We start from the raw sequence: 21,713 nt of genomic DNA, 5'->3' as shown, positions 1-21,713 counted from the left end.
TTCCGCGTACAAATACCTGTAACGTAAATTTTGTCGGCACATTTGTTGTGCCGCAAAATCCGCAACCAGTGAATATAGTTAGTTGTTCTGGATTCCGCAACTTTAAGTGAATTCCATTAAAAGTGAGTTTAATCCGCAAATGTAAGTGCAAACAGCAAAGTTTTTAAAGGGAACCCGCAAATGTCAGCAGACTCCGCAAACTGTAAGTAGATTCATATGAAAAATTGAAAGCTAGAACTGGAATTCTGATCTACAGCAATGCGGAATTTAATGGCAAGGACATTACCATTGTCAGCGGAATCCACAAACAAATCTCAAAACATTTATTAACTCAATCTGTGGATGTCAGCTATTAGTTTACTGGAATCACAACACCGAATAAGTTCAATTTTTGGAGTCAGTGTATGGAAACACAACACACAACATATTGCCAGTTTAGGTCAGTTTTGGGATTGTGTCAATCCCAAATAGTGATTTTGGAAGCTTAATGCCGAACAAATTAAAGATTTTGTAGTCCATGGCTTGAGAATGTTTGGAAACACAACGCACAGCATATCGCCAATTTAGGTCAGTATGTGGGATTGCATCAGTATTTGGGATCGAAGTTCAGATCGAAGTAGGTCAGTATATGGGATCGATAGGTCAATATTTGGGATCGAAGCTCAGTAGGTCAGTGTTTGGGATCGAAATTGAGATCGAAGTTGACAGGATTTGAGAAGTTGGGTTGACAGGAACTGAGACCAAACGTTTCAACTGGTAGTTGATCAATGTAGTGATTTAGATTGAGTTTTTTTGTTGACAAGTAATTAAAAGATATAATTTTAATCGCTATAGTACACATATACATATATGTAAACAGAATCCGCAAACAAAATGCGGATTCCACTTACAGTTTGCGGATTCCACTTACACGTTGCGTTCTCCGCTTACAGTTACGGAATCCGCAACAGCTCAACTTAACTATATAAATGTCTTATGATTTGATTGTGAATTCCACAAACTGTTCTGGATTCTGCAAGTACGGCTGCGGATTCCGCAAAATTGCCTAGTTTTGGATAGATTTCGAGCGGTACAGTGTTTTAGGTATTGGTTTGTGGAATCCAAAACAGCGAAGAAGATCAAAAAAAGTAGCAAAATGGCAAATATGATTTTGGCCTGCTGCCGAATCCAAGTACAATGCACAGAATGCACAGTTTGGCCTCGTAATGATGTGTGTGATTTTGGCTAGTTAGTAAAAGTGCAGTTATAAGTTTCAAACTGTGGGGAACGTTGTGATTGTGTGTTTTACTTTATTAACCTTGACCTCTAGCAACTAATTAGATTCCATTCAAATGGGCCTTAAACGAAATTCATTGGACTCCGCGTCACGATTGTTCTCTTTAGACATCAGTCAGTTTTAATTCAATACAATTACTTTTATTCTTGTACCCTAGCCTAGTTAATTTTCGTAAGCCAGCGGTATTTGAACACTTCTTAATATTCTCTGCATAGAATCAGACAGACATATGTGGGAGCAATCAACAATCTTCAGCAATTGACTGGAAAAGAACTCAGAGTCAAGAAAGAATAATGTCACTCAGCTGAAAACCAAAGCCTGAGAAACCTTCTTCGAACCTCATTAGAGATAGAATTTCCACAACTTTCTGGGGCCACAAGGTGCCCAAAACAAGAGTAAGAAATCGCATAAAAGGTTTTGCTCTTTGTTGCTGAAAAAAACCATTAGTTCTATGTTTCAGCCATAATGCATTAAGCAGTCCTCAACGGCTATCAATCTTTGCTGCGTTGGTAAAAAAGTTCAGAGGTTAATGTCTGTTTATGATAAGCTAGAATCATTTGTAGAATCGCTAATTTGTTACCGAATGTTTATTGTTTAGCTCTTTTCGATTTTCCACACACACTGCAAGTTTTCAATTTTCTTAGTTATTTTACATGAATGAATGAGTGATGATAATTTGTGAAATTCAAAGAACAAATCAGTTCGAGATAGTTAGTTTGATGACCATGCCAATTTTGCTTGTATTATGACAACGTCAAATTGCTTTTACAAAATCGAAACTCAATTCTCCAAATTTGTATTTGAGGTTTGAAAAATTATTTCAACGTAACCATAAATTTAAAAAAAAGTTGACATGGTGAAAAAACAACTACTGTGTACAGATTTTTTCTTCATATTTTAGGAGTGGAAAACATTCTTTTGTTTTCCCGTTCTTCAATTTTAAGTTTTGTTTTAATCATAAACTGTTTCCACAAAAAAATTAATTGTATTTTTTTTTCTCTCGTTGAAACTATTTTTTGTTAATTGGCAATATTTGACTACACGATTTTTTCTACTTTTCATCAAACTCATCAATGGGCAATACGATCTCGATGTTTCAGAAAATTCCAAAATGAAGGAAAACGAAACTCGACAAGGACATAAGATTTCATGGTCAGAAAAAACCGACTTGCTAAATGCGATGAAAATTTTTGGTCCCGGTCAGCTCTTTTCAATCTTTTCAATAAAATTACGGATTCGAACGACCTGAGAGGATTGAAACAAAGAAATGATGGAGTTATGGTAAAAAGTATTACAATGAGCTAGTGACATGTACTTGGCGTGTATGGTGCATCTGCAAACACTGCAACCCTCAAAGAAAACTCATAGATTGCTGAAACCGAGTTACCGAGTTACACAAGTCCCAGGGATCTGTCCGTGAAGATCATAAAAAAACGGTAACCTAAAGAGTTAGCATTAACTAAACTGCAGCCTGGTTTTACCTAACACAGAGAAGAGAGCCCGCTTGCGGTCAATTGAGCAATCCCCCATTCTCGCGTGGGGGAAGATAGCTCAATAGGTACTTGAGATATCTTTATAATTTGAAAAAAATTTGAATGAGATGAAATCATAAACCAGATTCTCCAACAAATGTGGAAAACCAAAATTTACAATATCAAAGCGCAAAAATTAAATTCAGGAGTGAAAAAAATCAATAGGACGGAGGCACAAAAAACTTTTTCTGTCCTTAACGGTAAAAAAAAGCTATTGCGCAAATTATTAAAGTGCTGAGGAGAACAGTTTTTGGTATCCAGATTGAAGGCTAGAGCACCAATCCTGGTAAATTCTCGACGAGAGACAATGGTGGCCCATACAAAAAAATGTTTAAAGTAATGCATAAAAAATTTCGTTTTTTTCTGAATTTTTTTTGATACTCACTCATATAAAATGAACTATAGTCGGTCAATTGAATGCCTGCTTGGCTTTTTTTCCTTCCGCCCACATGCAAAGTTTTACTGAAGACATTTTGTTCACGTTGTTCGAATCTTACAAAAACTGGCATGCGAACTAATTAGGCCGTGACAAACATATTTGGTCAGCATGCTTAACCTTGTAAAATCCCTCGTTACACCATAAAACTGATGCTTTTGTGAGGTTGGGGGGAATGGGGAGAGTAAAAAGAGCCATCTACTTGCGTTAGCTGACTTCCGTTTTTAGCGTCTTACCAGTTTTGCTTGGGGTGGGGGGGGGGGTGAGATAGCTGAAATGATCATTGAGGGGGGATGGCTCAGTTGATCCCCTACTTGCTAAGAAATAATAGACAAATTTGATTGAATTGGATTGCGCGCAGCATGTCAAATATGCTTCCCCGCCAGTTCTTCATCGTCAAAAAAAATTAAAAAGCCGCCTATGTGATCATTTTAAAGAAAATTTTGATGAAAAATTACATAATTTTCAGCAAAAGTCAAAGAAAATTCATTTAAATTCGAAAACTCTTAGAAAATTAAAAGTCTTCACTGCAACTCAAGATGAAGTTCCTTGAGATAGCACTCTTGACATTCGCAGCTGCCGGTGTTCAAATAGCCACTTCGTTGAACGAAGATCGCGAGACGGAAAGTAGATCGATAGTGAATGGGTATGACTCTCCTACTCGACCTTTCTTCGTTAAGGTCCTCAGTTTGGGAGGAGTTTGCGGGGGCAGCATTATTGGAGCACGACATGTTTTGACTGCCGCCCACTGCTTGCAATCACGTAAGACAAAAATGGCCGTTAATTTTGAAACTTTTAGCCTTCATACCTAAGCTTGTAAAACTTCTCCTAACACCAAAAGGTTGATGTTCGTGTGAGGTGGGGGGAAAAGGAAAAAAAAGACAGATCGGACAACGTGAACAGATATTTTACAAGCGTTATTGAGGATATAATTCCTATGACAAAAAGGACGGACGTTTAAATGGTCGTGAAAAACTCAAAAGAACAATTAAAATTAGGTTTCCAGAATAATTGGCAACATTTTGTCCAATAGTTCGAATCTATTGAGTGTTATTCTGGATTATACATTCTCGGATCTAGGTTGAAACTGATTTATGATATTGGTATTTAGCTCATCCAATTGACTATTCATGAAAGATATCGTCGGTTGGAAAGATGGGTTAACTGGGTTAACGCGGAGTGGTTTGAAACCAGAAGCACTCGGTGACGGTTCGATTTTCTAAGCAGATTGAATTTCTTCGGTTATTTCGTTCACCCAGCTTACTGTCGTTTAACTTCCCGCAAGACTCTTCTCGGGCAAGTTTGTCGAATTTGACCTCTCTTTCATGTCTTCAAGAATGGTATTTTCAGTTAAGGTGGGTTCGGCCAATTTAACTCGATTTTCTTCGGCAACCTCTTCCAGTTCTAACAGATTTTTCTACTGTTTCAACTGAAGTTTAGTTTTATATCGTCGCTCTATTTCTCCATGTCGTAAAGTTGCAATTTTCAGCTCTCGACATCTTTGGCTAGAAGTTATTGACGCAGATAAGTTTTTTGAAGATGTGGTTTTGTGATGTGGTTTCGGAGTTTTGTGTTTTAAACTTTTCAAAGTGGCTAAGGGTCTGTTTGGTGTCAAGATTTTGTCAAGCTTTATTATGAACATCGTCGTTTTTGTGTGTTAAGAGCTCTAACCATTGTTCCAAGGCTGCTTTGTCGGATTGACGAGGGTTAAAAAGAGGATTTCTTCATTTTTGGAAACTGCTTTTTCCAAACGTTTCTTTTTTACAATTTTGAAGACATTTTTTAATTTTAACAAGGTCGTTCCTTTCAATAGCCTCAAGTATGCACTCATGGTTTATATCTAGCTCTTTTTTATGCTTCAATCTAGCTAGCGTGAGACGATTGATCTTATCGGTAAGATCGGACGCCATTGCAGTCGGAGGCGAGGGAACGGTTGCGGTAAGCAAAGACGGGTCCGTAGCCATCACTTAACGAGTGACTGCTCCGAGGGTCAGACAACACCTGTTAGCAAAACCTAACGTAAAAAATCAGCCCAGTGTAATCATTTCGAAAAAATTCTGGCTGAATGAAAGAATTGGTATGAGCAACTTTATCTGGCCTATTAAACTAACGCTTAAATTTAAAAGTTGCTAGAAATTCGATAAATTTAATTTGAAATAAAATAAATAATTTTCATTGACAAGGTAAGTTTAAAACTAAATTTGTTAAAAATTTATACAAAAACTTTGGAATAAAAGGGACAAATTGTTTTATGTTGACGGTCTGGGCGGCTAATTTAGTTTGCTTCCTTTTGAAAAGCGGTAAGAATATTGTCTGTCTTTTCTCGGTGACAAAAATGGTTGCAATTAATCGGTTTCTATAATTGTTGAAAAGTCGATTTAATTGCAAAGCGGACAAACATTGAGTTTTTTTGCTTTGATTCTTGTTTATAGAATTATTGATTAAGCCATGCCACAAAACCATATCATTCCGGGAAGCTAACTGTGGGTTATTGTGTAAAATTTATTCGACTGTTTTCTTTTGATTTTTTTTTAAAGAACGTTTATGGCTTTACAACTTTTTTGCAATCTATCTCTCAGCTTGCGGGGTTGGGCTTCTATTGCATAAAAAAGAAAGCTTGTTCCTAAGATGAAAACCATCATAGATGTGGGAACGCTACTTTAAATTATTTTAAGGTAAAATTTAGACGTCTGAAAATATATGGTCTTCATGTGAACTGTACTGTTACGTCTCTGTGTGCACGGTATTGCACACTCAATTAGGCCGGTTCGCTTAAGAGCAAAACCCGCGGTAAGAAATAAATCCAAACCAACACAACCAAACACGGTAAGGAACGGAAAATGACGTTGGGAGAGCGTTTTGGGGTTGATATGCAACGTTTCGCTATCGGACCGATTCAAAAAACCGGTACTAGTAAGTTCGAGTTGATTGAATTGTTATAAGTTTCAGATAATCCCCAAGAGGAAAACCTGAGGTAAGAAGTAGGCTTAAACAACTCACTCAACTAAACAAAAGTCGGGGCGGAGGCAACAATGTTTGGTTTTTACAACATAAAGATCCCCAATTTTGGTCTTTTACTATGTTTTGGGCAAAAAAATGAAACCTTTGGTCAACTTTTTTTGGGGTATTCAAACATTTTCTACTTCCATTTAAAAATTAGTTAGAAAAACCCTCTAGCATTTAATTCTATATCTTTGGAACTTTTGTATAATTTAGTTTTCAAGAATTAGGGTCGGTTTAGGTTCGGTTTGTACTCAAATTTCTTTGTACAAAAGCTTTGTACAAAAACTTACAGCTAGACAATGGATTTGTAGTTTAACTTTCGCACAACTTTTTCGACTTTTTCTTTTCTTAGAAATTTTTGTCTCCAATGTCAGTCGGCCTCTAGTAGTGGAGCAGATTGAGAGACTTTTAGTACAGTTGCAATGTTGTCTTGCTACTGGTTAAGACCTCCGTCGATGTTGAAGAAACTCAGTAAATTGAAATACTTCAGCAGACAGAATAAAGAAGCATTCGAATATGAAACTCCGAAAGGAACATATGTAACTACCGGCACGTTTTTGACAGTATGGGACAAAAAAGGAAGGAAAATTATATGATGCGTTCTTTTATCCCCTGAAATTTTTGTTTTCCTTTTACTTACCGCGCACTTAGCCCTTTTTGTGATAAAATAGGGTACTAAAATAGCTTTTTTTTCTGGATTTCCCCGAGTCATGGCACCAAAATATTCCTATGACAATAAACATGGTCGTTTAAATGGCCGGGAAAAACTCAAAATAACACTTAGGTTCCAGAGTTTTTTTGAATAATTGGCAACACTTTTCCCATTATTTGAACAATTCTCTTTATTCATAAGTTTTCACAATACGTTAGCAACTGCGGAATATGGGCATTTGAACAACTCATCAACCTGGTCATTTTAGTGAACAATTCATATATCAAAACTTATAGCAATAAGTTGAGGCTGAACAGAAAGACATTTCATCAACTACGGCCAGGCCAACAAACAAATTTAAGCAAAACCGAAACAAGAATTATTTTAGTTCAAGTTTTAGCTCCATAGGTTAAAGGGTTTTCTTAGTTTTTAGTAACAATTTTGCAAAAAACTGAACTAAAGTGTTCTATATTAAATGACTTCATAATAAAACAGACGCATAGTTAGCCGCGCTGACAGATATATTTTTCGTTTTCAGCGTTGGGCAAACGAATGATTGTCATCCAAATTGGCGACTTCTCAAAGCCATCCAAATTTGTATACAGTATCGGGGAGGCGATAGTTCACGAGGCATACGACAAGGTTACCAAGATCAATGACATAGCATTGATCAAGACCTACGCACCCATTCCTCAGAGCCCTCATCATTATGGGATAATCAATCTATGTACAGAGAGTAGCAGGTTCAAACACTACCCCATAGCCGTTTCCGGCATGGGATTGGTCAATGTAACTGAAAAAAAATACGCAAAAAATTTGCAGGAAGTAGTTCTGCAGGAGGTGGGGACTGCCAAATGTCGAAGGAAGAGTGACTGGTTTCCCTCACAGCAAATATGCTTGATGGGCGATGAGAAAGGTACGCTTTGAAACTCCCGGGCTCAGCGGTTGATTGGTTTATCAATAATTTTTCAATGGTCATAATTTTTTGTTTACTTTTAGCACTTTCAAAATTAAAGGAATATCATTTTTCCACTTCTCACAAATTTGATAAATTTTTTCTGTGCTACTTTTACATGCTAAAATGGCTGAAAGCGTAATTGTTGTTCGTAAAATATAAAAAAATGGCCTCAAATAGCGAAAAACAAAAATGGAAAATTTAAACTGAACTTAATCGTTGAATGAAACTTTTTTTTTCAGTATGATTGAGTGATTGAAGGGCTATGTCTATGTGCAAGTTGTTGTAGATTGTTTTTTTTTCTTCATGTCAGACAGTTGTTCTGGTGATTCTGGGGGTCCTGCGTATCCCCTGATGCACGGCAGACCATACTGTCTGTATGGAGTGGTGAGCTATGGCAGTTCTTTGTGCAATGGATACGGAATATACACGCGAGTGTCTGCATATGCCGAATGGATCAGAAGAGCTATGCTTATCTGATTTTCAGAGGATTTGCAATAACTAAGGAACCCAGGATTTGCAATATAGATGATGGAGTGACTTTTTTTGCAATAACTAAGGAACCCAGAATTTGCAATAAAAATGATGAACTGACTTTTTTTTGCAATAACTAAGGAACCCAGAATTTGCAATATAGATGATGAACTGTCTTTTTTTCTGCAATAACAAAGGAACCCAGGGTTTGCAATATAGATGATGAACTGACTTTTTGCAATAACTAAGGAACCCAGAATTTGCAATATAGATAATGAACTGACTTTTTTTGCAATAACTAAGGAACCCAGGACTTGCAATATAGATGATGAACTGATTTTTTTTTGCAATAACTAAGGAACCCAGGATTTGCAATAAAGATGATTAACTGACTTTGTTTGCAATAACTAAGGAACCCAGGATTTGCAATGTAGATGATGAACTGATTTTTTTGCAATAACTAAGGAACCCAGGATTTGCAATAAAAATGATGAACTGACTTTTTTTTTGCAATAACTAAGGAACCCAGAATTTGCAATATAGATGATGAACTGACTTTTTTTTGCAATAACTAAGGAACCCAGGATTTTCAATAAAGATGATGAACTGACTTTTTTTGCAATAACTAAGGAACCCAGGGTTTGCAATATAGATGATGAACTTACTTTTTTGCAATAAATAAGGAACCCAAGATTTGCAATATAAATGATGAACTGACTATTTTGCAATAACTAAGGAACCCAGGATTTAAAATATAGATGATGAACTGACTTTTTTTGCAATAACTAAGGAACCCAGAATTTGCAATAAAAATGATGAACTGACTTTTTTTGCAATAACTAAGGAACCCAGAATTTGCAATATAGATGATGAACTGTCTTTTTTTCTGCAATAACAAAGGAACCCAGGGTTTGCAATATAGATGATGAACTGACTTTTTGCAATAACTAAGGAACCCAGAATTTGCAATATAGATGATCAACTGACTTTTTTTGCAATAACTAAGGAACCCAGGACTTGCAATATAGATGATGAACTGATTTTTTTTGCAATAACTAAGGAACCCAGGATTTGCAATAAAGATGATTAACTGACTTTGTTTGCAATAACTAAGGAACCCAGGATTTGCAATGTAGATGATGAACTGATTTTTTTGCAATAACTAAGGAACCCAGGATTTGCAATAAAAATGATGAACTGACTTTTTTTTTGCAATAACTAAGGAACCCAGAATTTGCAATATAGATGATGAACTGACTTTTTTTTGCGATAACTAAGGAACCCAGGATTTGCAATAAAGATGATGAACTGACTTTTTTTGCAATAACTAAGGAACCCAGGACTTGCAATATAGATGATGAACTGATTTTTTTTGCAATAACTAAGGAACCCAGGATTTGCAATAAAGATGATTAACTGACTTTGTTTGCAATAACTAAGGAACCCAGGATTTGCAATGTAGATGATGAACTGATTTTTTTGCAATAACTAAGGAACCCAGGATTTGCAATAAAAATGATGAACTGACTTTTTTTTTGCAATAACTAAGGAACCCAGAATTTGCAATATAGATGATGAACTGACTTTTTTTTGCAATAACTAAGGAACCCAGGATTTGCAATAAAGATGATCAACTGACTTTTTTTGCAATAACTAAGGAACCCAGGATTTGCAATAAAGATGATGAACTGACTTTTTTTGCAATAACTAAGGAACCCAGGACTTGCAATATAGATGATGAACTGATTTTTTTTGCAATAACTAAGGAACCCAGGATTTGCAATAAAGATGATTAACTGACTTTGTTTGCAATAACTAAGGAACCCAGGGTTTGCAATATAGATGATGAACTTACTTTTTTGCAATAAATAAGGAACCCAAGATTTGCAATATAAATGATGAACTGACTATTTTGCAATAACTAAGGAACCCAGGATTTGCAATATAGATGATGAAGTGACTTTTTTTGCAATAACTAAGGAACCCAGAAATTGCAATAAATATGATGAACTGACTTTTTTTTGCAATAACTAAGGAACCCAGAATTTGCAATATAGATGATGAACTGTCTTTTTTTCTGCAATAACAAAGGAACCCAGGGTTTGCAATATAGATGATGAACTGATTTTTTTTGCAATAACTAAGGAACCCAGGATTTGCAATAAAGATGATTAACTGACTTTGTTTGCAATAACTAAGGAACCCAGGGTTTGCAATATAGATGATGAACTTACTTTTTTGCAATAAATAAGGAACCCAAGATTTGCAATATAAATGATGAACTGACTATTTTGCAATAACTAAGGAACCCAGGATTTGCAATGTAGATGATGAACTGATTTTTTTGCAATAACTAAGGAACCCAGGATTTGCAATAAAAATGATGAACTGACTTTTTTTTTGCAATAACTAAGGAACCCAGAATTTGCAATATAGATGATGAACTGACTTTTTTTTGCAATAACTAAGGAACCCAGGATTTGCAATAAAGATGATGAACTGACTTTTTTTGCAATAACTAAGGAACCCAGGACTTGCAATATAGATGATGAACTGATTTTTTTTGCAATAACTAAGGAACCCAGGATTTGCAATAAAGATGATTAACTGACTTTGTTTGCAATAACTAAGGAACCCAGGATTTGCAATGTAGATGATGAACTGATTTTTTTGCAATAACTAAGGAACCCAGGATTTGCAATAAAAATGATGAACTGACTTTTTTTTTGCAATAACTAAGGAACCCAGAATTTGCAATATAGATGATGAACTGACTTTTTTTTTGCAATAACTAAGGAACCCAGGATTTGCAATAAAGATGATGAACTGACTTTTTTTGCAATAACTAAGGAACCCAGGATTTGCAATAAAGATGATGAACTGACTTTTTTTGCAATAACTAGGGAACCCAGGACTTGCAATATAGATGATGAACTGATTTTTTTTGCAATAACTAAGGAACCCAGGATTTGCAATAAAGATGATTAACTGACTTTGTTTGCAATAACTAAGGAACCCAGGATTTGCAATGTAGATGATGAACTGATTTTTTTGCAATACTAAGGAACCCAGGATTTGCAATAAAAATGATGAACTGACTTTTTTTTGCAATAACTAAGGAACCCAGAATTTGCAATATAGATGATGAACTGACTTTTTTTTTTACAATAACTAAGGAACCCAGGATTTGCAATAAAGATGATGAACTGACTTTTTTTGCAATAACTAAGGAACCCAGGACTTGCAATATAGATGATGAACTGACTTTTTTTTGCAATAAATAAGGTACCCAGGATTTGCAATATAGATGATGAACTGATTTTTTTGCAATAACTAAGGAACCCAGGATTTGCAATAAAAATGATGAACTGACTTTTTTTTGCAATAACTAAGGAACCCAGAATTTGCAATATAGATGATGAACTGTCTTTTTTTCTGCAATAACTAAGGAACCCAGATTTTGCAATATAGATGATGAACTGACTTTTTGTTGCAATAAATAAGGAACGCAGGGTTTGCAATATAGATGATGAACTGACTTTTTTGCGATAACTAAGGAACCCAGAATTTGCAATATAGATGATGAACTGACTTTTTTTTTGCAATAACTAAGGAACCCAGAATTTGCAATATAGATGACGAACTGACTTTTTTTTGCAATAACTAAGGACTCCAGGGTTTGCAATATAGATGATGAACTGACTTTTTTGCAATAACTAAGGAACCCAGAATTTGCAATATAGATGATGAACTGACTTTTTTTGCAATAACTAAGGAACCCAGGATTTGCAATATAGATGATGAGCTGACTTTTTTTGCAATAAATAAGGAACCCAGGATTTGCAATAAAGATGATTAACTGACTTTTTTTGCAATGACTAAGGAACCCAGGATTTGCAATATAGATGATGAGCTGATTTTTTTGCAACAACTAAAGAACCCAGGATTTGCAATATAGATGATGAACTGTCTTTTTTTTACAATAACTGAGGAACCCAGGATTTGCAATATAGATGATGAACTGACTTTTTTTGCAATAAATAAGGAACCAAGTATTTGCAATAAAGATGATTAACTGACTTTTTTTGCAATAACTAAGGAACCCAGGATTTGCAATATAGATGATGAACTGACTTTTTTTGCAATAACTAAGGAACCCAGTGTTTGCAATAGAGATGATGAACTGACTTTTCTTTGCAATAACTAAGGAACCCAGGGTTTGCAATATAGATGATGAACTGACTTTTTTTTGCAATAACTAAGGAACCCAGGATTTGCAATATAGATGATGAACTGACTTTTTTTGCAATAACTAAGGAACCCAGGATTTGCAATATAGATGATGAACTGACTTTTTTTTGCAATAAATAAGGTACCCAGGATTTGCAATAAAGATGATTAACTGACTTCTTTGCAATAACTAAGGAAACCAGGATTTGCAATATAGATGATGAACTGACTTTTTTTGCAATAACTAAGGAACCCAGGATTTGCAACATAGATGATGAACTGACTTTTCTTTGCAATAACTAAGGAACCCAGGGTTTGCAATATAGATGATGAACTTACTTTTTTGCAATAAATAAGGAACCCAAGATTTGCAATATAAATGATGAACTGACTATTTTGCAATAACTAAGGAACCCAAGATTTGCAATAAAGATGATTAACTGACTTTTTTTGCAATAACTAAGGAACCCAGGATTTGCAATATAGATGATGAACTGACTTTTCTTTGCAATAACTAAGGAACGCAGGGTTTGCAATATAGATGATGAACTGACTTTTTTGCGATAACTAAGGAACCCAGAATTTGCAATATAGATGATGAACTGACTTTTTTTTTGCAATAACTAAGGAACCCAGGATTTGCAATATAGATGATGAACTGACTTTATTTTTGCAATAAATAAGGTACCCAGGATTTGCAATAAAGATGATTAACTGACTTTTTTTGCAATAACTAAGGAACCCAGGATTTGCAATATAGATGATGAACTGTCTTTTTTGCAATAACTAAGGAACCCAGGATTTGCAATATAGATGATGAACTGACTTTTTTTTGCAATAAATAAGGAACCCAGGATTTGCAATAAAGATGATTAACTGACTTTTTTTGCAATGACTAAGGAACCCAGGATTTGCAATATAGATGATGAGCTGATTTTTTTGCAACAACTAAAGAACCCAGGATTTGCAATATAGATGATGAACTGGCTTTTTTTACAATAACTGAGGAACCCAGGATTTGCAATATAGATGATGAACTGACTTTTTTTGCAATAAATAAGGAACCAAGGATTTGCAATAAAGATGATTAACTGACTTTTTTTGCAATAACTAAGGAACCCAGGATTTGCAATATAGATGATGAACTGACTTTTTTTGCAATAACTAAGGAACCCGGTGTTTGCAATAGAGATGATGAACTGACTTTTCTTTGCAATAACTAAGGAACCCAGGGTTTGCAATATAGATGATGAACTGACTTTTTTTGCAATAACTAAGGAACCCAGGATTTGCAATATAGATGATGAACTGACTTTTTTTGCAATAACTAAGGAACCCAGGATTTGCAATATAGATGATGAACTGACTTTTTTTTGCAATAAATAAGGTACCCAGGATTTGCAATATAGATGATGAACTTACTTTTTTGCAATAAATAAGGAACCCAAGATTTGCAATATAAATGATGAACTGACTATTTTGCAATAACTAAGGAACCCAAGATTTGCAATAAAGATGATTAACTGACTTTTTTTTGCAATAACTAAGGAACCCAGGATTTGCAATATAGATGATGAACTGACTTTTCTTTGCAATAAAATAAGGTACCCAGGATTTGCAATAAAGATGATTAACTGACTTTTTTTTGCAATAACTAAGGAACGCAGGGTTTGCAATATAGATGATGAACTGACTTTTTTGCGATAACTAAGGAACCCAGAATTTGCAATATAGATGATGAACTGACTTTTTTTTGCAATAACTAAGGAACCCAGGATTTGCAATATAGATGATGAACTGGCTTTTTTTTACAATAACTGAGGAACCCAGGATTTGCAATATAGATGATGAACTGACTTTTTTTGCAATAAATAAGGAACCAAGGATTTGCAATAAAGATGATGAGCTGATTTTTTTGCAACAACTAAAGAACCCAGGATTTGCAATATAGATGATGAACTGGCTTTTTTTTTACAATAACTGAGGAACCCAGGATTTGCAATATAGATGATGAACTGACTTTTTTTGCAATAAATAAGGAACCAAGGATTTGCAATAAAGATGATTAACTGACTTTTTTTGCAATAACTAAGGAACCCAGGATTTGCAATATAGATGATGAACTGACTTTTTTTGCAATAACTAAGGAACCCAGTGTTTGCAATAGAGATGATGAACTGACTTTTCTTTGCAATAACTAAGGAACCCAGGGTTTGCAATATAGATGATGAACTGACTTTTTTTGCAATAACTAAGGAACCCAGGATTTGCAATATAGATGATGAACTGACTTTTTTTGCAATAACTAAGGAACCCAGGATTTGCAATATAGATGATGAACTGACTTTTTTTTGCAATAAATAAGGTACCCAGGATTTGCAATAAAGATGATTAACTGACTTTTTTGCAATAACTAAGGAAACCAGGATTTGCAATATAGATGATGAACTGACTTTTTTTGCAATAACTAAGGAACCCAGGATTTGCAACATAGATGATGAACTGACTTTTCTTTGCAATAACTAAGGAACCCAGGGTTTGCAATATAGATGATGAACTTACTTTTTTGCAATAAATAAGGAACCCAAGATTTGCAATATAAATGATGAACTGACTATTTTGCAATAACTAAGGAACCCAAGATTTGCAATAAAGATGATTAACTGACTTTTTTTTGCAATAACTAAGGAACCCAGGATTTGCAATATAGATGATGAACTGACTTTTCTTTGCAATAACTAAGGAACGCAGGGTTTGCAATATAGATGATGAACTGACTTTTTTGCGATAACTAAGGTACCCAGGATTTGCAATAAAGATGATTAACTGACTTTTTTGCAATAACTAAGGAAACCAGGATTTGCAATATAGATGATGAACTGACTTTTTTTGCAATAACTAAGGAACCCAGGATTTGCAACATAGATGATGAACTGACTTTTCTTTGCAATAACTAAGGAACCCAGGGTTTGCAATATAGATGATGAACTTACTTTTTTGCAATAAATAAGGAACCCAAGATTTGCAATATAAATGATGAACTGACTATTTTGCAATAACTAAGGAACCCAAGATTTGCAATAAAGATGATTAACTGACTTTTTTTTGCAATAACTAAGGAACCCAGGATTTGCAATATAGATGATGAACTGACTTTATTTTTGCAATAAATAAGGTACCCAGGATTTGCAATAAAGATGATTAACTGACTTTTTTTGCAATAACTAAGGAACCCAGGATTTGCAATATAGATGATGAACTGACTTTTTTTGCAATAACTAAGGAACCCAGGATTTGCAATATAGATGATGAACTGACTTTTTTGCGATAACTAAGGAACCCAGAATTTGCAATATAGATGATGAACTGACTTTATTTTTGCAATAAATAAGGTACCCAGGATTTGCAATATAGATGATGAACTGACTTTATTTTTGCAATAAATAAGGTACCCAGGATTTGCAATAAAGATGATTAACTGACTTTTTTTGCAATAACTAAGGAACCCAGGATTTGCAATATAGATGATGAACTGACTTTTTTTGCAATAACTAAGGAACCCAGGATTTGCAATATAGATGATGAACTGACTTTTCTTTGCAATAACTAAGGAACCCAGGGTTTGCAATATAGATGATGAACTTACTTTTTTGCAATAAATAAGGAACCCAAGATTTGCAATATAAATGATGAACTGACTATTTTGCAATAACTAAGGAACCCAGGATTTGCAATATAGATGATGAACTGACTTTTTTTGCAATAACTAAGGAACCCAGGATTTGCAATATAGATGATGAACTGACTTTTCTTTGCAATAACTAAGGAACCCAAGATTTGCAATAAAGATGATTAACTGACTTTTTTTTGCAATAACTAAGGTACCCAGGATTTGCAATATAGATGATGAACTGACTTTATTTTTGCAATAAATAAGGTACCCAGGATTTGCAATAAAGATGATTAACTGACTTTTTTTGCAATAACTAAGGAACCCAGGATTTGCAATATAGATGATGAACTGACTTTTTTTGCAATAACTAAGGAACCCAGGATTTGCAATATAGATGATGAACTGACTTTTTTGCGATAACTAAGGAACCCAGAATTTGCAATATAGATGATGAACTGACTTTATTTTTGCAATAAATAAGGTACCCAGGATTTGCAATATAGATGATGAACTGACTTTATTTTTGCAATAAATAAGGTACCCAGGATTTGCAATAAAGATGATTAACTGACTTTTTTTGCAATAACTAAGGAACCCAGGATTTGCAATATAGATGATGAACTGACTTTTTTTGCAATAACTAAGGAACCCAGGATTTGCAATATAGATGATGAACTGACTTTTCTTTGCAATAACTAAGGAACCCAGGGTTTGCAATATAGATGATGAACTTACTTTTTTGCAATAAATAAGGAACCCAAGATTTGCAATATAAATGATGAACTGACTATTTTGCAATAACTAAGGAACCCAGGATTTGCAATATAGATGATGAACTGACTTTTTTTGCAATAACTAAGGAACCCAGGATTTGCAATATAGATGATGAACTGACTTTTCTTTGCAATAACTAAGGAACGAAGGGTTTGCAATATAGATGATGAACTGACTTTTTTGCGATAACTAAGGAACCCAGAATTTGCAATATAGATGATGAACTGACTTTTTTTTGCAATAACTAAGGAACCCAGGATTTGCAATATAGATGATGAACTGATTTTTTTTTGCAATAAAATAAGGTACCCAGGATTTGCAATAAAGATGATTAACTGACTTTTTATGCAATAACTAAGGAACCCAGGATTTGCAATATAGACGATGAACTGACTTTTTTTGCAATAACTAAGGAACCCAGGATTTGCAATATAGATGATGAACTGATTTTTCTTTGCAATAACTAAGGAACCCAGGGTTTGCAATATAGATGATGAACTTACTTTTTTGCAATAAATAAGGAACCCAAGATTTGCAATATAAATGATGAACTGACTATTTTGCAATAACTAAGGAACCCAGGATTTAAAATATAGATGATGAACTGACTTTTTTTGCAATAACTAAGGAACCCAGGATTTGCAATATAGATGATGAACTGACTTTTCTTTGCAATAACTAAGGAACGCAGGGTTTGCAATATAGATGATGAACTGACTTTTTTGCGATAACTAAGGAACCCAGAATTTGCAATATAGATGATGAACTGACTTTTTTTTGCAATAACTAAGGAACCCAGGATTTGCAATATAGATGATGAACTGACTTTTTTTTGCAATAACTAAGGAACCCAGAATTTGCAATATAGATGATGAACTGACTTTTTTTTGCAATAACTAAGGAACCCAGGATTTGCAATATAGATGATGAACTGAATTTTTTTGCAATAAATAAAGAACCCAGGATTTGCAATAAAGATGATTAACTGACTTTTTTTTGCAATAACTAAGGAACCCAGGATTTGCAATATAGATGATGAACTGATTTTTTTGCAATAACTAAGGAACCCAGGATTTGCAATAAAGATGATGAACTGACTTTTTTTGCAATAAATAAGGAACCCAGAACTTGCAATATAGATGATGAACTGACTTTTTTTGCAATAACTAAGGAACCCAGGATTTGCAATATAGATGATGAACTTTTTTGTTCAAATTTTGATGAATGTAACTTTTGGTTACACTAGCCTTTTGGTTCTTGGGTCTTATTCACGTGCCCACTATTTCAAGTACTCCACTTGCAGAGTACTTTAAAATTATCTAGTGTTTTATTTTGGTTAATTATATACTATAGGTAAAATAATTTAATTAACTTGTTCGTCATGCAAAGTTTCCTTATACTACAATTATCTTAAGCTAGAAGGGGGAGGGAACACAACTTGGTTCTTTATACCATTATAACTAAACATTATAGTCCCCTCGTTTTAGTCTCCGATAGTTTTTTGTTACTAGACTGGGGCGCTATAGCGTGCAAGGTCCCGCGTTGTCCACCATAGAAGAAGGTGCAACCATAATCATCCATATACGGTTTGTATGGAAAATGTCTATTCATACGCATAATTTTTTTTCAGAAACTCTAGGCTGGAAATTGCTTTTCTACGGCCACCATCATCATGCAAACAAATCCCAATTACGCTCTTTCCCCCCATCCCCCCACCCCACCTCACATTAGCATCAATTTTATTGTGTAATAAGGGTTTTTACAAGGTTATTTATGAAGACTAAATGTTTATTTATGTGTGTCATGGCCTATTAAGTTAATATGTCAATTTTCATAACAATCAGTTGGTGGAAACAAACGTTTAACTTGCAAACAAACGTTTAAAAGTTTGCAGCAAGGAAAAAGCCCCCGACGTCTACAGAAGGTAATACATTTTTTTTTTCAAAGTTATCACCATTTAAATCATATCTTGCATTGTATTTTGTGCGCTCTTTGGAAAAGGAACTTTTTCACAAAGACCTATAATATCTTTCTGGTGTTACTAAACTTCAAAATATTATGAAATCATGTAAGAATCAATTCAAAGTTTTGAATGAATTTAATAAGAATCTTATCAGACTTTAAATTGCGGCTCAGATTTTCTAGTCGTAAGGAAGTTGCATAAACAGCGCAAATAGCTCAAAAATGCTCAAAAATGGTAGCACCGTAGAAACCCATTGTAATAGTAATTTCAAGGTTATCTTTACCTGGAAAAAATAATCAGAATATTTGATAGTAAATAAAAGCAGTCTCGATGCATCTTTGTCGTCAAACGATTGTCATGCAAAACAGCTCAGTTGAAACTCTTGAGAGTGTGCGTAACTCATATAGGGCCCCAGTTTCAGAACACATGTATTTGATGTTCTTGTTTCGACTTATGGCCTCATATTTATGACCTAACTATGACTAAACAGTTACAGTTAAAAAAATTTGTTTGTAAATCAAGTGAGATTTGATGATCTTATTTTTTTCATTTGGTTACTGAGCGAAAAAACTCAGCTGAAGCTCAGAAGGTTTCGGAAAGTCTACATATCTCGTCACTTGGAGGTACGTATATCCGAATGTTTTTTCCGTTCAATTTCTTGCATCACAATTCATATTCTTATACTCAATTTACACTTCAATTCATTTTCTTATAGGTATCTTATATCTAAATTCAAGTTCTTATAAGAATTTGAATTTTATTAATTACCGGGCTATTATCGAAAATATTTCCTTGACATTGTGTAAGTTTTTGATAAACTTTACAAGTTTTCATCATAAAAATCGTACATCGAATCAATTTTGTCACATCGAACCGTTTTGGTCACATTTAAATCACTCTTGAATGTTCACAAGAACGTTGTCAAGAATGATGAGACATCTAGTATCAGGGAAAAACATTGAATGTTCCAACTGACGTTTCACTTACATGGTCAAACAATGATACCGATTTTGAGATCATTTATGCTCGAAGTACAGGATCAACATAAAATCTGTTCAGCTCCTTAAAGAGGATCGCCGCTGTTTCCTTTCTGAAGAGTGACGGATTTTTATGGAACGAGAATTGTTGTTTTCATCTGAAGGAACTGAGCCTCGAACTGAAGAACTGTCCTTCTGACCAAAGTCGGGTAGGCCTTATTCAATGCATGCTCTTCTCCGGTTTTCAAACCACATATAAAAACAAAAACAAGAACAAACAGAAAACTGTTCAGACGGCAATTTCTATGCTGCAAAAAATATGATCACTGAATCCAAATCTCAGTTCCCCTTTTAGTTATATTTTACAAGAAAAACGTCATCTCTATAAAATTAGCTTGTATTTTGTGCCCCTAAACAGCGAGTACTATGTACTCAATGTTACAAATGTTTTTTTAAAATGGAATTACCGGGAACAATTTAATTGCCTCAGTTTGCTTTAGTTTGATTTTGATAATGCGGAATCAACCTCCACATGCAAAATGCATGCTTAAGCGTTTCGATTTATTGATAAATTCTTAGATACGCTGAAAAATTAATACAATTTAGCCAGAATTGCAAAATTTGATACCTCAAGGAAATTTGAGCTTTTAGAAAAAATAAAAAAAAAGAGGTGTGATTTCAAATAGTCGAAATTTCATCAGGCGAAAAAACATTACTTTTAAAATCTATTACCTGAATTGCCACTTAGCTGTTGAAAGTTGAAACCAGGGGCGGATTAAGGGGGGGAGGGGGCGGGGGGGGGGGGGGGGGCGGACGCTCTCCCTTCAGGGATTCGAACCCCTGCCAACCCCTGCCAACCCCTGCGGCGCCAATATATTCTAGTTTTGAGGGGGAGCGCGCACCAAAAAAAACGCGCATTTTTTTTCAAAATTTTCCAAAAAGTGCCCAAAAACTGCTTTTTTGACCTGTTTTTTCAAAAAATTGCCTGCGGCGCAGAAAATTTGGCCAAAACAGGGTCTTTTTACTGCTTTGGGAGAGCTCGGAAAATCAATCTGATAGACCTAAAAAAAAAAGTCGTCAAAATTTTAAAATTTTCGAAAATTTTTTGAAAATCACACCCCCCTCGAGAAAATCCTAGATCCGCCCCTGGTTGAAACAATCATAGATTTCCGACCTTATGTGATCTTCAAAGAAAAACTTGATATATATTCCATTCTGAAAACGAGTTTTTTTTGTACCTCGATTTGATTGCTTGGCATTGATAATTTTGGTTGCATCCATTTTGCATACCTCATACAGTTGAGAAACTTGGCTCTAGCTTTTTCAAAACTATTCCAAGAACTTTTGTTGATGGCGATGGTAAGAACGTGGTCCACTAGTTATTGCTTCGTTACGAGACCAAACTATGCACCGGATTTTGGCGTCAGGAGTTCAGAGTTCACGGGAATTCATTGGAATCTCCAAACGTGTTCTAAAATGTAATGGTTCCACTTACAAATATTCTGTAGATTCAGTGCACAAATATCTGTAACTTAAATTTTGTTATTGTTCCGACTTTCGATACGAAGGTAACGGAATCTTTGTGCTCGGGGTGGGTTTTTTTTTCTTCAGACAAATTTCGACTTTTCAACTAGCCTTTTGTGACGGAATTTTTTTAATATCATTCGAAAGGTATTGTTGTCCTGGGCTCAAATTTGAAAAGATATTTTACCTGTGATCATTTTTCGTAAAGTTACGGGGGTTTAAAGATTGCCATTTGGCCAATTTG

At 34.7% G+C, this 21,713-nt stretch overlaps 2 protein-coding genes across 3 annotated transcripts in view; one reads left to right on the top strand and one right to left on the bottom strand.

The window, feature by feature from the left end:
* The window catches only part of LOC134852131 (laminin subunit gamma-1-like), a 273,304-nt gene extending 254,193 nt beyond the window's left edge, over window positions 1-19,111 (bottom strand). For both annotated transcript variants that reach the window (XM_063868421.1, XM_063868422.1), the window contains exon 1: window positions 19,102-19,111. The gene's annotated coding sequence lies outside the window, so the exon portion shown is untranslated. The remainder of the gene's footprint in view (window positions 1-19,101) is intronic.
* Window positions 3,784-8,334, top strand: LOC134851981 (chymotrypsin-like protease CTRL-1). Its single transcript, XM_063868257.1, has 3 exons — window positions 3,784-4,006; window positions 7,438-7,815; window positions 8,168-8,334. Exons 1-3 carry the CDS (start codon window positions 3,784-3,786, stop codon window positions 8,332-8,334), a joined length of 768 nt encoding a protein of 255 aa, XP_063724327.1.
* Window positions 19,112-21,713: the final 2,602 nt, after the last annotated feature.

This window comes from Symsagittifera roscoffensis, chromosome 7 (assembly GCF_963678635.1).
Source record: "Symsagittifera roscoffensis chromosome 7, txSymRosc1.1, whole genome shotgun sequence".
Lineage (NCBI taxonomy): Eukaryota > Metazoa > Xenacoelomorpha > Acoela > Convolutidae > Symsagittifera > Symsagittifera roscoffensis.
Note: the sequence above shows the minus strand (reverse complement) of the source record. Positions and strands in the feature narration are given on the sequence as shown.

Coding starts and splice junctions, on each gene's coding strand:
- LOC134851981 (XM_063868257.1), top strand. CDS start 3,784: ATGAAGTTCCTTGAGATAGCACTCTTGACATTCGCAGCTGCCGGTGTT. Junction 4,007..7,437: donor CGCCCACTGCTTGCAATCAC/GTAAGACAAAAA, acceptor TTTCGTTTTCAG/CGTTGGGCAAACGAATGATT. Junction 7,816..8,167: donor CTTGATGGGCGATGAGAAAG/GTACGCTTTGAA, acceptor TCTTCATGTCAG/ACAGTTGTTCTGGTGATTCT.